At 40.8% G+C, this 13,612-nt stretch overlaps 1 protein-coding gene across 1 annotated transcript; it reads right to left on the bottom strand.

The window, feature by feature from the left end:
• Window positions 1-974: 974 nt before the first annotated feature.
• GJA1 (gap junction protein alpha 1) lies at window positions 975-10,139 on the bottom strand. The gene is made up of 2 exons (XM_074862396.1): window positions 9,949-10,139; window positions 975-4,035 (listed from the first exon to the last, which is right to left on the bottom strand). The coding sequence occupies exon 2, from the start codon at window positions 4,017-4,019 to the stop codon at window positions 2,874-2,876; it is 1,146 nt and encodes a 381-aa protein (XP_074718497.1). The 5' UTR covers window positions 4,020-4,035; window positions 9,949-10,139; the 3' UTR covers window positions 975-2,873.
• Window positions 10,140-13,612: the final 3,473 nt, after the last annotated feature.

Here is a 13,612-nt window from a genome sequence, read left to right as displayed (position 1 = left end):
CACTAGATCTTGTCTCAGGGTAATCCCTTCTCTGGATGTTTTCTGTATCCACCTTCCCAAGGGCACAATCCTCACAAAATTCTTCTAATGCCCTTCCCTTTGTACCGACAAACTAGGACAAGCCAGCTTAAATATGACTCATTGTTATTATTTAAGGAATACTTCAAGGAGTCATTCCTTGTGTTGGTGCTTGTGTAGTATCTCTCAGAGCTGTAAATCCACTACCACTGTCCTGCTTATTTTTCTTCTTCTTTACTAACAGCAGGGAGAAGAATTTGGACTTAAAATGATAAGCGAATTTGAAAGTAGAAAGCTGTATGATAACTGCATGACCATTATATTTTGATTTTTCAGATAAAAAAAAAAAAAGAGTTGAAACCATCTTTCCTTTAGAGTCTAGTGCTGGAAAGTCTTCGTTACTGACAGGGACCTAAATTGTGAAGCAGTAGACAGTATGTGAAATCCCAGTCTTATCAAAATCAGTATGTCTCGCATTGACGCTGAAGGAATGAGGATTTAATTCCAGAAACTGAAGTCTGTCAAGCACTCCGGTTACATGGGGAAATGTAAACCAGAGGCAATAATTTCATAATGTTGAATCTAGATCGTATGTAAAAATTGCTTGAAAAATTACATTATAGCATCTTAGTACTATCTTTTTTAAAATAGTTTGCAAATAGTTATGTATTTTCTGAGGCTCATGGCAAGATTTGAATTACTGTAGTTCACGCTGAGTATGACTTTGTTCCAGGAGTGGCATAAATGATGCTTGTTTTTCCAGTGTTGTGAGGGTATCTGAATCTGGTCCTGTGAAATTTCAGTTCAAAGTAAATCCAGATGGATTAAATCAAGAATACTGCTGAAATGCAGAGTGACTGGGGAAAAATGAAGAGGGAAGGAAGAAGTTTGGATTATATGACTGAAACAAAAGATATACGGATATATAAACAAGTAAAAGACATTTAGAAAATATATTTATACTAAATTAAAACTTTATTGACTAATGTTCTCCAGACAACATGATCCGACGGACTATGGTTGCATACATGCAATGAAGTTGAACACAACAGTAGTTTAACATGGAATGTCAAGCAAATTAATATAATGTATTAAATGAAACAACTTATCTGTGTTGCTGCAAAATGAAACCAAGCTATGTATCTCCTTGGTCAATCTGTGTTCAGCTAAGAGGCTATGCATTTGAAGAAACTGGTAGATTTCTTTAGCATATATTTCAAATAAATTAGCTAGAATTGTACTCTTTAAAAATCCTTTCAACTTCACTTGCAATTCAAACAAAATCTAAGCATAAACACTAAAGTTGCTAGAACCATCTAGAAGGACCTAACTGTCAAACTCGGAGTGGACACTACAGTTCAGTAAATGTGAATACTTAGAACAAGAAAAATACCAGTTACTGCAAAAGTCATGTAGGCATATTTTATTATTAATCCAGCACAAAGCATTTCTTCTAAGTTTCTCACATAAAAGACTAAAGCTCGCTTACAGTACTACATATTCTATCATTCAAGCATCATTATTACCTATCAGGGAGATAGATTGGCTAGATGACCTAATGGGTCTTTTCCACCCCTAACTTCTACAAAAGAAAATCATTCATGCCAGCAAGAACATGGTTCGCTACATCTTGGGCTTGATCCTGTAGCTTTTTTCAGGCAAAACTCCCACTGACTTAAAAGAGAGATTTTCCAGAGCAAGACATCCAGGATTAGGCCCATTTTAATTTTTATTTTTAAAAAAGCATCCATTTAGGATACATGGAAATATTCTATAGAATTAAAAAAATATAATGACATGTGCTTCACTTGCATTGAAGGAATCAGAGAATGTAAACACCATAGTGGCCCACATCTTCACAATATCCATGAGGAAGTGTCAGCTGCAAGTAATCTGTGTGCGCTTATTTCTCAATGCATGCTTCTGAGGGTGTTTTGTGTATACTTTTACCTTCACATCCACACACATATGTACACCTTTAATACACATAAAGGTGTGATAAAATTCACTAAAGGCAGTTGCTTGCCTGTCTTAAGGCTTAAATCTGCAAGTGGCAGCAAACTGGGTTTTATACGATGCTAATTAGACTGTACGTGAGCAGCAGGACACGAACATCGCTGTGGGCAAGAAAGTGTGGTTGCTGGTTCTACAAGTGTGGAGCCATTCCATTTACGCACATCACAAAATCTACCTGCGTGACAGGCTGGAAAAGCAGGTGACCAAAGTATTTCTTGGTGGGCCATGTCTGAAATTTGGGTTGAATGATTCAAAGGCTGTAGATTGTCCTCACAGGAGCCTTTTGACAACCTGGAGGACCACATGGGAAAGTTTACCTTCAAAGTGCACTTTCTAAGAATGGAATGTTCTTGACAGGGAAATGATCAGAGGCAATCCTGGACTTTTTCTGCTTGTTGAATAGGAAAAATGTTTTCATCTTCAGGCAGCACTTCACCCTGACAAATGTGAGTTATTATTGGGTTTTAGTATTACAGAAGATTCTTTTGAAACAAACATGATAGTACACACATACACATACACTCAGATATTTACAGCCTTTCTAGAAAAACAACCCCCTACCTTAGTACTGACTACCTTTTTCCTTTTTTTTTTTTTTAAGTATTTAAACTCTTTAAACCAGCTACATTAAATACCAATGTGTACTGTACCACCCCACACCAGCCCCACATCCCCCCCAAAACAGCAAGTATTTTAAAAGTTTGTTTGCTTGTTTTTATGATTCTTAAAATCTCCTGCTTGAGACTGTTAAGTACCACCTCCACTGGAACAAGATCAGCACTGACTGCATCTTCCGATGCACGTCGTTTCATAGTTGAGCAAGTACTGCAGCTAGAAGCTTAGATCTCCAGGTCGTCAGGTCGAGGCCTGCTGCTGGCTCGGCTGCTGGCTCGGCTGGGAGGCCTCTGGTCCACAATGGTGAGGGGTTGCAGCTCGTGTCCTGACGCAAGTTTTTTAGTATTCTGGTGCTCATCGGAGAAGTCGAAGGGCTGGGCATGTGAGTTGGAGATGGTGCTGCCAGCCTGCCCCATTCTGTTCTGCTCTGCGCTGTAGTTGGCCCAGTTTTGCTCACTGGCTTGTTTATTGTAGTTACGGCAGGAAGAATTGTTCCTGTCTCCGGTAACGAGCTTGTACCCCGGGGGAGACATGGGAGACAAGGGGGCAGTCGGTGAGGAGCAGCCATTGTAATAAGCATATTTGGGGGAGCCACAGTCCTTGGAAGGGCTCATGGCACCGCTGTGGGAGTAAGGGTCAGTTTTCCCTTTGACACGATCCTTGACGCCCTTGAAGAAGACATAGAAAAGCTCGATGATGTTTAAGGCCAGGGACACCAAGGACACGACCAGCATGAAGAGGATGAAGATGGTTTTCTCAGTTGGACGGGAGAGGAAACAGTCCACTCTGTGCGGGCATGGATCTCGCTCACAGGTGTAGATGGCATTCAGGCTAAACCCATAAATGTACCATTGTATCAGCAAGAAAGCCACTTCAAAGACAGACTTAAACAGGATGCTGATGATGTAGGTACGGAGCAGCCCCCCGCGCATCTTCACTTTGCCATGCTCTTCAATCCCATACTTGAATTTCTTAATTTCTATTTGCTTGAGGTGCATATCCACATTCACACCATCATTTTGGACCACCTTGAGCTCTTCTTCTCTTTTGTTCAGCTTCTCTTCTTTCCTCATTACGTAGAACACATGTGCCAGGTACAAAAGGGTAGGTACAGACACAAATATGATCTGCAGAACCCAGAAGCGTACATGGGAGATGGGGAAGGACTTGTCATAGCAGACATTCTCGCAACCAGGCTGTTGAGTGTTGCACCGAAAAGCAGACTGTTCATCTCCCCAAGCAGATTCAACTGCTGTCCCCAACAGCAAGATTCGGAAAATAAAGAGGACAGACAGCCACACTTTCCCTCCTGCAGTAGAATAGGCTTGAACCTTGTCAAGAAGTTTTCCCAAGGCACTCCAATCACCCATCTTCACAGGATGTTGGCTAAAGAAGGACACAAAGGAAAAAAAGATAGTGATGGTTAAGACAGAGCTATAACACCTTTGATACACTGAATTACAGATCAATGCTAATATAGCAGTGATGTCAGCTTTGTTTTAATTTGTGCGTTTTACATGACCTGAAGAGAAACCAGAGTTTTGGTTAGTCCACAGGTGGAGTAGGAAGTCAGAGAAACTGAAAAGAGAAAGTAACATATCATGTCTCAGAGCACAATGAAAAAAAGAGGTTTCTAATTTCACTCCAGTTTTCAAGAAGTCCACGACAACCCACAGTCGTCATTGTGGTTGGCTCAGCTTCACTGGTGGCAGCCTCACTTCAATGATCTACACCTGCCTCAGGTAGAAAACTGCTGTGACACACTGCTGAAGCAGGGTGTGGAAGTATGTAGTACCACTGCCTGAATATGCTAGGAATATGTGAAAGATTTCTCTCTTTCAGTGCGGTCCGTTCATGGTAATTTTTATGTTCACTCTTTAAGAGAATAAGAAAGCGAACCATAGTATAACCTAAAGACAGAAGGTTATACACTAAGTTAATGTTAGGGTTGAATACCTAAAATTTTATCAGTGCAAAACACGTGCTATTTTTCCTACAGCAACATTAAACTGAGCTCTTGCATATCACTACATTATGTGTAATACATTTAACAGTATAGTTCCTAATGATACTCAACTTCAGAAAAAACTTGCTATCTAAATAAAGTTTATACATTAGTATTTGCAGCACAAAGATCAAAGTTAGTATTCTTTACCTATAGTTTTATGAAGGAACCAAAAATAGTAAATACATGAAGCACACTAGGCTCATGTTACCACATTGGAGGAACTGGTTTCCTGTTTATCTGTGGGCTTGCTTAATTTATTGTAGTTTCAGCTTTGTATTTGCATCTTTTTGTATTTAAATTCCTTCATTTTGTTTTGAAAAGAAAAAAGATTTAGAAAAAAAGGTAAATGAGCTCTTTCTGTTTTCAAGGCAACTCCTGGTGTGCAGTTTGCATTCCAAGTTTAAATTGTCTCTCTTGACTAGAGTTTTAAAGTGGGACATAGGCAGCTTCTCACGGATATCTGGAAATACACAGGATGAGATAAAAGAAACTAAATGGTTTAGTTGATGTTCTAGATTCCTAGGAAAACCATAGTTTACTATAGGATTTTTATCAACTGGAGAGCAGAAATCTTATCTGCATAAAAATTTTAACTTGTCTCACATGAACAAGCATGTGCAATCGGGCACTTAAAAGTAAAAATAATCACAGTTTCCCCTTTAAAGTAGATGCTGCCAGGTACAGATATTTGTTATGTATATGCTGAGTAATCCCTTCCTGGTATTAATAGTTTTGATGATGTCCAAATGATTTCCTCCCCATTGCATCATGGATATATTCCCTAGCAAAGGTCATTTATAGAAAAAGCCCTTTTTGGATAATTCATAAAATAGGAAATTTTAGCACCAAGGAGATTTTCTTTCAAGAAGCAGTGAGTCACTGGAAACACAAGATTGTCAATCTGGCAAACTCAGTCGTAACAATAGATGCCAAATAAAAACACACCGTTCCTGCCATCGGAAAGAGTCTGAGAGAGTCATGGGAGACAAGTGTTTAAAGTACTCGCTCTGATAGCTCCAAAATGTCAATTATCTTTGAACCCCTGAAAAATATCCCAGGGCCATTTCCTCAGTCCGCTCAGTCAGCTGCTCTGAAGTTTACCTACTGCAGCGCGCAGACCCTTCCTCATGTAATTAGTTCTTCATATGAATGAAGCCCCATCAAAGGATCAGACCTGCTTCACACTTCTAAATCTGGAAGCCTCCGCTGGGAGGACTACACAGCATGTTTGTCTCTGACACATCCCTTCAGCCATCCCCAGCTTTAGTCCTTCCCGGGAAAGGCTAGTTTGTGTTCATGGGCTGGGGGTGGCAGAGAAGGAGTCAGGCACACGAGCGCGGAGGTCTCTGGAAAGTCTGGAATGAAATGTGACCACGTTCCTCCTTAGGCTGGGATTGTTAAACAGAGAACAGACTGTAACTACACAACACGTGAAGTTTGTTTTAAAAGCAAGCTGTTTGCTCCATGTCCTAGAAGTGGAAGTGGACAGAAGGAGCCTTTTTCAAGTAACAGCTTCTTGATTTAATTAGTCAGTTTTCCGATGATTTGAAACTACTGCATTAACAGACTTTCCTCAGGCTCAATTTTACCATCTAAATGTTATTTCAGATTGAAAGTTTGATTAAGAAAACAGAGACATGTTATTTCTAGGCAGTTACGTGTTGTTTGTTTTTTAATTACACTCCACTCTGGTCCATTAATGCAATGTGATTTACTTCAGTTTTGACCCACTTAATCCCACACCTGCAATATTTTGAGAATTTACTACCTATTTTTTAATTTGCTTCAGCATGCAAAATTGCTAAGTTTCATTTGTCCTCTGGCAATATAAACTCCAGGAGGAAACATTCCATGCCTGAATTACTCATACATAGTTTTGAAAAGCAACTTTTTTTTAAAGAGATCAGTTACACGCTAGCCTTCGCCAGTGATAAAAACCCCCACGTCAATTCAAAACATTGTACTGTTAATCAGATAACCTTGTGGTGGCACAAATATATCATTCCTTTGCTTAAGTGGATTCTGCTGCTTTATGAAACACAGTACTTTGTTTTCTTGTAGAAAAAATTCATTCACTGGATCTAACTTGTTTACTTTCAGGACACCAAAAGACCATTTTAATTAACTGCTTACAATATCTGTTTAGTACGTACAAAAAGAGGTTTTGTATCAAACAGTTATTTAAGTATCCTAGCTTTGTAAATAGTTTGGAATCGATGGCAGATAACCTTTAAAAACACTTCTTCAGCATTCTGGACTTAAACACTTTTTAATACCTCCAAACCCCTTAACTGAGTTCACTGAATGACACAGGATAACCTGATCGATTTGCACAATTTCAGTACTTCGGAAATTTAAGAATATGGCTGATGATGAGTACATGTGTTTCTTAAATTCTTACTGATTATTACTTTACAGGATTATAACCTTTTTCTGAAACAGACTAAGGCTGGCCTAGTAAGCTCTTTTAAGATGGATTTCTTCCAGGCCCTACTGTGTGTGGGTAAAGACAGGAAAAAAAGCCATAGAGCAGCAGGAGATATGACAGCATTCATCTGCGTGCATTTTGGATGACCACATATAAGAAATTTGATTTGTAAGCCACAATTAAGAAATTCTAGAACTATTTTTTATGGACAGCATTCATCATGTCATCTGGTTCATATTTTCCAGGAAGAATAATGCAAACTCAGTGCTGTGGTAACATGCCCAGGTCTGAGTACAATGTTACATACGCTAGTGGACGGAAGAGCAGTAAGGGTTAGAGTGGGATCTAAAATGGGATTTTGCAGCTGAAGCAGCTGGGAAACAGGCCAAAGCTTTGGTTTTCCTACCTCTCCTACTTTCAGTGTGCTCACACACACATAAATAGGCACCAAGAGAAGATTCTGGCTCTTGAACATCAATCAACTTGACTATTTCCCAAAAGCAACCAGCATTGCAGAGAAAACAGCTGAGGTCTACAACTGATGGGGTTTGGATGGGTTGGAACAGGGAAGGCTAGTTTTCTGAAATCTTACAAAAATCAAATGTCTTCCAGCCATTCCCCTAGGAAGGTGCTGTTCATTTGTAGCTCTGCAGATGATCTTCAGTTCATTTCACCCACTGGACAAAGATGACGCACTAAATGGTTGCAGTAACTAGAATTTAAAGTGTCACAACTGCTAGTATTGCTGGTGGTCAGCTGCTAGAGAATCTACCCCATAAGCCTTTGTCTCTCCTTGTATTGTACCCTCTCCACCCAATTTAATTCTAAAGTATAGTTGCAAAAGGACCCAAAGCAACTGTAAGCACTTTCTTAGACATTTTCTCATTGTACAAGATGGGTCTACCCTCTGTGTTACTGCCCAGATTCATCCCCCTCCTGACTCACTTTGGAATTAAGAGAAGAATTGCTGAATTCCCTGAGGGGTCCTCGGGCCCTCTGATGGTTCTGCTTGCAGGTTTTGAAATCTGGATTTCTAAAACATACGTGTGGCATAAACAGACCAGGTGTCTCCTTGAGAGATAAATTCAGTGGGTAACATTGGGGAGGAGATACCAGAGACTGGGGGAAAGAGCAACATACCTGATGAAACAGATACATTGCTCAACGTCATCTAACCTTCCTCATGCCCACAGGAATCCTTGGCCTAAACTGACGTTCATTTCAGATTCAAATAAAATTAATCTCTCAGGCTTGCATAATATGAGAGCTGAGATAACTTCAGGGTTGAATCTGTTTGCGCTGCCGAGTGTATAAGCATTCAGATTTACGTCCAAACCAAATCCCTTGTGTCCCTCTCTTCCCTCGTCTGAACTCAGCCTGCTGCTCACCCCTCTCCCATTTGTATGCTTGTTAGGTATCATGGGTCAGTGCCAGTGTTTGGCTTTGAAGTTTTTGAAGGAAACACTTCAGTAAACATCCCAAAGACTAGAGGCATAAATTCTGCAGTGTAGTGTGCTGTCCAGATGTTAAAAATGGCAGGATGAAAGCTTCACGCAAGTCCTCCAGCTTGCTCCCTATGTGCGCACACACACACAGAAGTGCAGCACAAGGTGTACGTAGCCCATTTTTGCCCCCATTACCAGGGGTTTTCATCAGAAATCTCACATCCAAAATCAAAAGGAATTCCTCAGATGAAATATGCCACTTCAGGAGGCTCACTGGTTATCTCAAGGCAAAATGTGAGGACACACATAAGCACACAATATTCTTGTTTAAGAGGAGAACGTGTTACTCGATAAGATAGACTCTCTGCTTCTCTTTCAGCTGAAGGCTCTTTTTCCTGCCTCCTCGTGTTGCTCTTTAACTACTGGCAAGCAGCAAGTAACAATTGCTATAAGGAATCACTCCAAGTCTTGCAAAGTAAAAAGCTTTTTAGCTCTCCAAGAGATGCTGCTCAAGCATTTTTTTTTCCTCTGCGTTTTGGTATTAAGTCTTCAAAGTAATATAAAGGGAATGTGTCATACTGGAATATGACACATATTGTGGATATTCTTGCACAGTTCTTCCTGGACAACTTTCATTTATATCTACCCAAGACTTTCACAGACATCGCCAACGTGGTAAGGCATATCATGGTATCTCACATTCCTTCCCTAAAATCCCTCACCGAGGTTGCTAAAACAGAGTAACTATACACAAACCAGGTTAAAAATCCATAACCCACGTCTGGATTTTATCACATCTATTTTAAAAGAAAAGGGAAAAACTTATCAGGAAGACCACGTGTAAGTCACCACTTTAGCAGCTGCAGCATTTAACAAAGCACCTAATTAAGAACCTTGCTCTGCACAAACCATTAGGCATCAATCAGGATTCCCACAGGAAAGCAAAAAGCGTGGGGCAGAAACGGGACGCACTCAGGACAAGGTTTCCCTGTTACAAACTTCTGATGCAATTTCGGTACAACAGAGGAGACTGAAGCGCACCTCGGTTTTTTCTTTAAAGGAGCTCATTTAGTCTGAGGCAAGTAGAGAGGAGCGATTTCACCCAAACACTAGCAACAAGTCTGCAACTCAGCCCTGCACTTACAACTTCACCGCAGTTTTCCCTTCAGTGGAACATGGTTAAAAGTTGTAGAAGTGTAATATGTGAAGGAATGTATAGAAATATCACAAAAGAAAGCAAAGACTGCCTACAAGTTTGAACTTAGCACTTTAAAAGAACTTACGCTTTTATAGAGGTATCTTTTTAAACAAGTTCAACTATCAGCGCTGTAACACAAAATTCTTCGGGTGGAAAAAAAAAAAGTGTTTTCAGAAGAAGTGATACACAAAAAGATGAAAAAGGAAAACTTTCAACTTACCCTTGCTGCTCAGCAGTGAAACTGGATCAGAATACTTCTTTGGAGGGTTAAAGTAAAATGGAAGAGCACGTTCAGGCACTCAGACCTGTCTATTTAAACTTTAAAAGTCTACTGCTGTTTTGTATTTTTCATCCTTCCTTCCCCCCTAATGAAAGAAAAGTGCTGATACCTCGTAAAAGTTTTTTCTAACTTGGAACACTGGGAGAGCTTTTAACAAGTTTTCAAGCCTCTGACTGTGAAAGAGGAGGGGAAAAGGAGGGGTAGCAGCCCAGGAGGAGGGGCGCTCTGCAAATGGAGAGGAGGAAGGTGGGGGAGGAGGGACAGAACTGAAGGCACAGCAAAAACCAGCCCGGGGAAAAGGAGAGAGCGAAGGCATGAAAGTCCACTCTTGCTGATGTAGCAAAACAAATAGAAGGGCAGTCAGCAGCCAGCCAGCCAGCCACCCCCCACCCTCGGTCACTGAGGGCACCTGGGTGGCAGTTTATCCAGATCTGGGCTTGCCCAGGACAGATGAAACAACTTCGCTCTCTGGTGTGCACCAGGAGTTTCACTGCAGGGAAAGGGAAAAACGCATGAAAGGGATTAATGGGTAACCAGCGTGAACCTCCTGGATGCTGGGGCTGGACCGCAGAGCTGCTGTCTCCATTCCCTCCTTGCCACCATGCAGGAGAGGAGGCTCTCTCAAGCCCTCTCTACTTTTTGTTGTGAACACAGTTTGTTTACTTGGGTCTGTTTCCTTTACGTGCATACATGAAAGTACACACCAGGAGCAGCATGTTTGTTTCTACAGGAGATACCCATCACACATTTTTTTATTATTATTTGTGTGTGTGTGTGTCCGTCCGTCCGTCCGTCCCATGGGAGAAATGAAGAAATGATCTCACATTCCAGGAAACTCTTTCCAGGAAACTTCATAAAATAAAGCATAGTACAGAGAATCAGTCTTCAATAGTGAGAAGAAATGCTCCTGATAATTTTTAAGTGCATTTTACAGAATAAAAGCATGCCCCCAAACCAATGTATTCAATTAGAATGAAACTAGTTTGGCTTTGCTCCTGACCAGTCCCTGGTTAAATGCTCCTTAAAAAATGCCTCCTCTGTAGAACAGAGATTAATTTATTTTCTGCCTGTGTTAAGCTCCTCACGCATGGAGTCCAAACTGCATTAGTAACTGGTCTTGTACTTGTTCGTGTCATGGGGTATTAGCTCCTCTGTGGGACTGCTTAAGAGCTTCTCTAGAAGTGTTTGTGGTTAGATAGTTCTCAGTCAAGTTTTACATTTTGGGTTGTACCAAACTCATTTGGGTTTCAATTAATGGTATTCTCATGACTATTTCTGGGCTCAGTAGTGTGGGTGAGCATATTTTGCTTTTTAAAGGCTATAAATGAGGGGAGAAGTCCAGTAATGGCCATTGAGAGGTTCCCAAATAAAGATCCTCTTTACAGCGTCTTCTTGAAATAATGTCACACTCTACAACACAACCTAGATATTACTGCTTATTTTTCACAGCCCTTACCTACTACTTTTCACCCAGAAGTCTCCGGAGAAGAGAACTAAGAGAACTAAGACAAGATCTTTGTAGCGAGATAGTCAGCAGGGAGCTTTGAAGCTGGGAAACAAACACACGGTCCTTGCTCTGGAGCTGTTTGTAGCAGACCACACTGCCTCCTGTTTGAGAAAAAGAGCTAGTACACTACAACAGTACACTTCCCATTCTCCTTCCTCAGGCTACAGACGGAGATGGCTGTTTTCCCTAGCTTGCCCCCTTTCCTTTGATACTGGTTGTTAGTTTTGACAGCTTTTTTAGTCTTTACAGTTGTCCAAGCCATATGGCAAAAAGAAACCTTTTCTTTGTGTTCTCCGAGTGTTGTTTTAAGGTTGCTTTTCTTCTTCACAGTAAGGGAGAAATGGAGCTTTGTGCTTAACAGGATGTGGGCCCTTCTACTTGAGAATGAAAAAAACTGTAATATAAAAATCATAGTGTTTCACTGGTTTTGTGGCTATGGTATAGACAGTAAGCAGAATCACATAATGCTCCTGCTACTGCCCCATAAACCACTGTTTTTTTAGAGCCAAGTACAAAACGCCACCAACATGGCTACGTGTGTGCTGATGCTGAGACAATGAGGAGATACAGGATGTTGAATATGTTGATGCTGAAAAAGCTGCCCCTTAAGAAAGCAGAATTATGCCAGGAAAGAAACCTTGATTTATAGCATGCTAGAATACAATGCTATCGTTCCCTGTCAAAGCTGGCAGGATCACGGGGTCCAGCTTGCCCGATCTTGCATTTTGAAATGTATCTTCCTGCATAGGCTTTGCAATTTTTCAAACATTCTGTTTTTAAGAGAAGGACCGAGAAGTATTTCTCCACTTAAATAAATGAACAGTATTTGTGAGAACCCCAACACTCTTAAAATCCACTTGGAAAACTAAAACGTGTATGTTGGTAACAAGGGAAGAATAATATTGCACCAATAATAAGCATAACACTTGGCTTTACTATAACATTATCCACATGAGAAGAGAAAGTATTTCAAGTCTCCACCATGATACTGTGTAGAATTAGGAAGAATTATTACTGGTCCTGATAAAAATGCCTTGGAAACGTCTCTTAGAGTTTGGAAATATGTCTCCATGATCACGTTTCACAGCCTATTACCAGAACATATTCAGCTTCAGATGATGCAATGATCTACCATTGCAGAAGGCTACCAGAAAGTCTCACACTCATTTCCATTGCAATGGAAATAAGCTTTTCAGATTGAACAAATGTCTTCACAGACAAACCCTCTTCAGCTGAAGCTGTGTTCAACAGGAAGGCACAGGGGTGTCAGAGCTGAGGTATTTGCAACTCTGTTCTTAATTTCGGACTAAGAGACAGGTAAGAAGATCACAGTTACATTTGAAGCCTTTTATTGTGGAACACAGACTCTTTTTACATGATAGAAATGAAGATTTTGGGGCCCAGAGCTCTCTGGGATCTATATTGCCATCCATTGGCATTTTGCCTTTTGGAGCAAACAGCGCTGTCTTGCGAAGCAAGCTTTCAGCGTGGCAATGCTAGCACTCCAGAACCTGTTTGTCTTTGGTTGGGCAGGCTAGAGCACAGTCTGTACAGGCACGTTCGCACTGTGACCCATAGCAGTACTGGAGCCCAGGCTCCACCAAGTGCATCTCTGGGACTGACCCTCAGGGTGACTTCCACAGTGTTTCTGTCCACTCTCTGCTGAATCCTTGGCTGAGTCAGTGAATCAGTTCAGAGCCCATGGTGCTGCTGCTGTTTTTCTACCCAGACTTACCAAAGGGAACTGTAAATTGGATTATTGAGTATTTTCAGCCTTTGACGCAGATTCATGGTTAATACAGAACTCAGTCCACTGTTTTCTATTTATTACATGAACACAAGTAAGGAATTCTATACAGAAACTTTTTCCTCATATCACCTCCAAATGCTCCCTCAAAAATATTTTAGGAAGGTGATTCACCAGAAGAGCCCCAGTGAATGTTTCATTTGGAAGGCTCTCCAGTCCTTTGACCATTACAAAATTTCCCATTGATACCAGTGGGGTTCACGGTCTACTCCCAGTTAATCATGTCTGTGATTTATGGAGCTCTTAAGACAAATAGCACGTCTTCACTTGTTCTCGATTTCTTTGCAAAA

Source organism: Strix uralensis, chromosome 3, assembly GCF_047716275.1.
Source record: "Strix uralensis isolate ZFMK-TIS-50842 chromosome 3, bStrUra1, whole genome shotgun sequence".
NCBI classification, from domain to species: domain Eukaryota; kingdom Metazoa; phylum Chordata; class Aves; order Strigiformes; family Strigidae; genus Strix; species Strix uralensis.
This window is presented reverse-complemented; position numbering and strand designations above follow the sequence as displayed.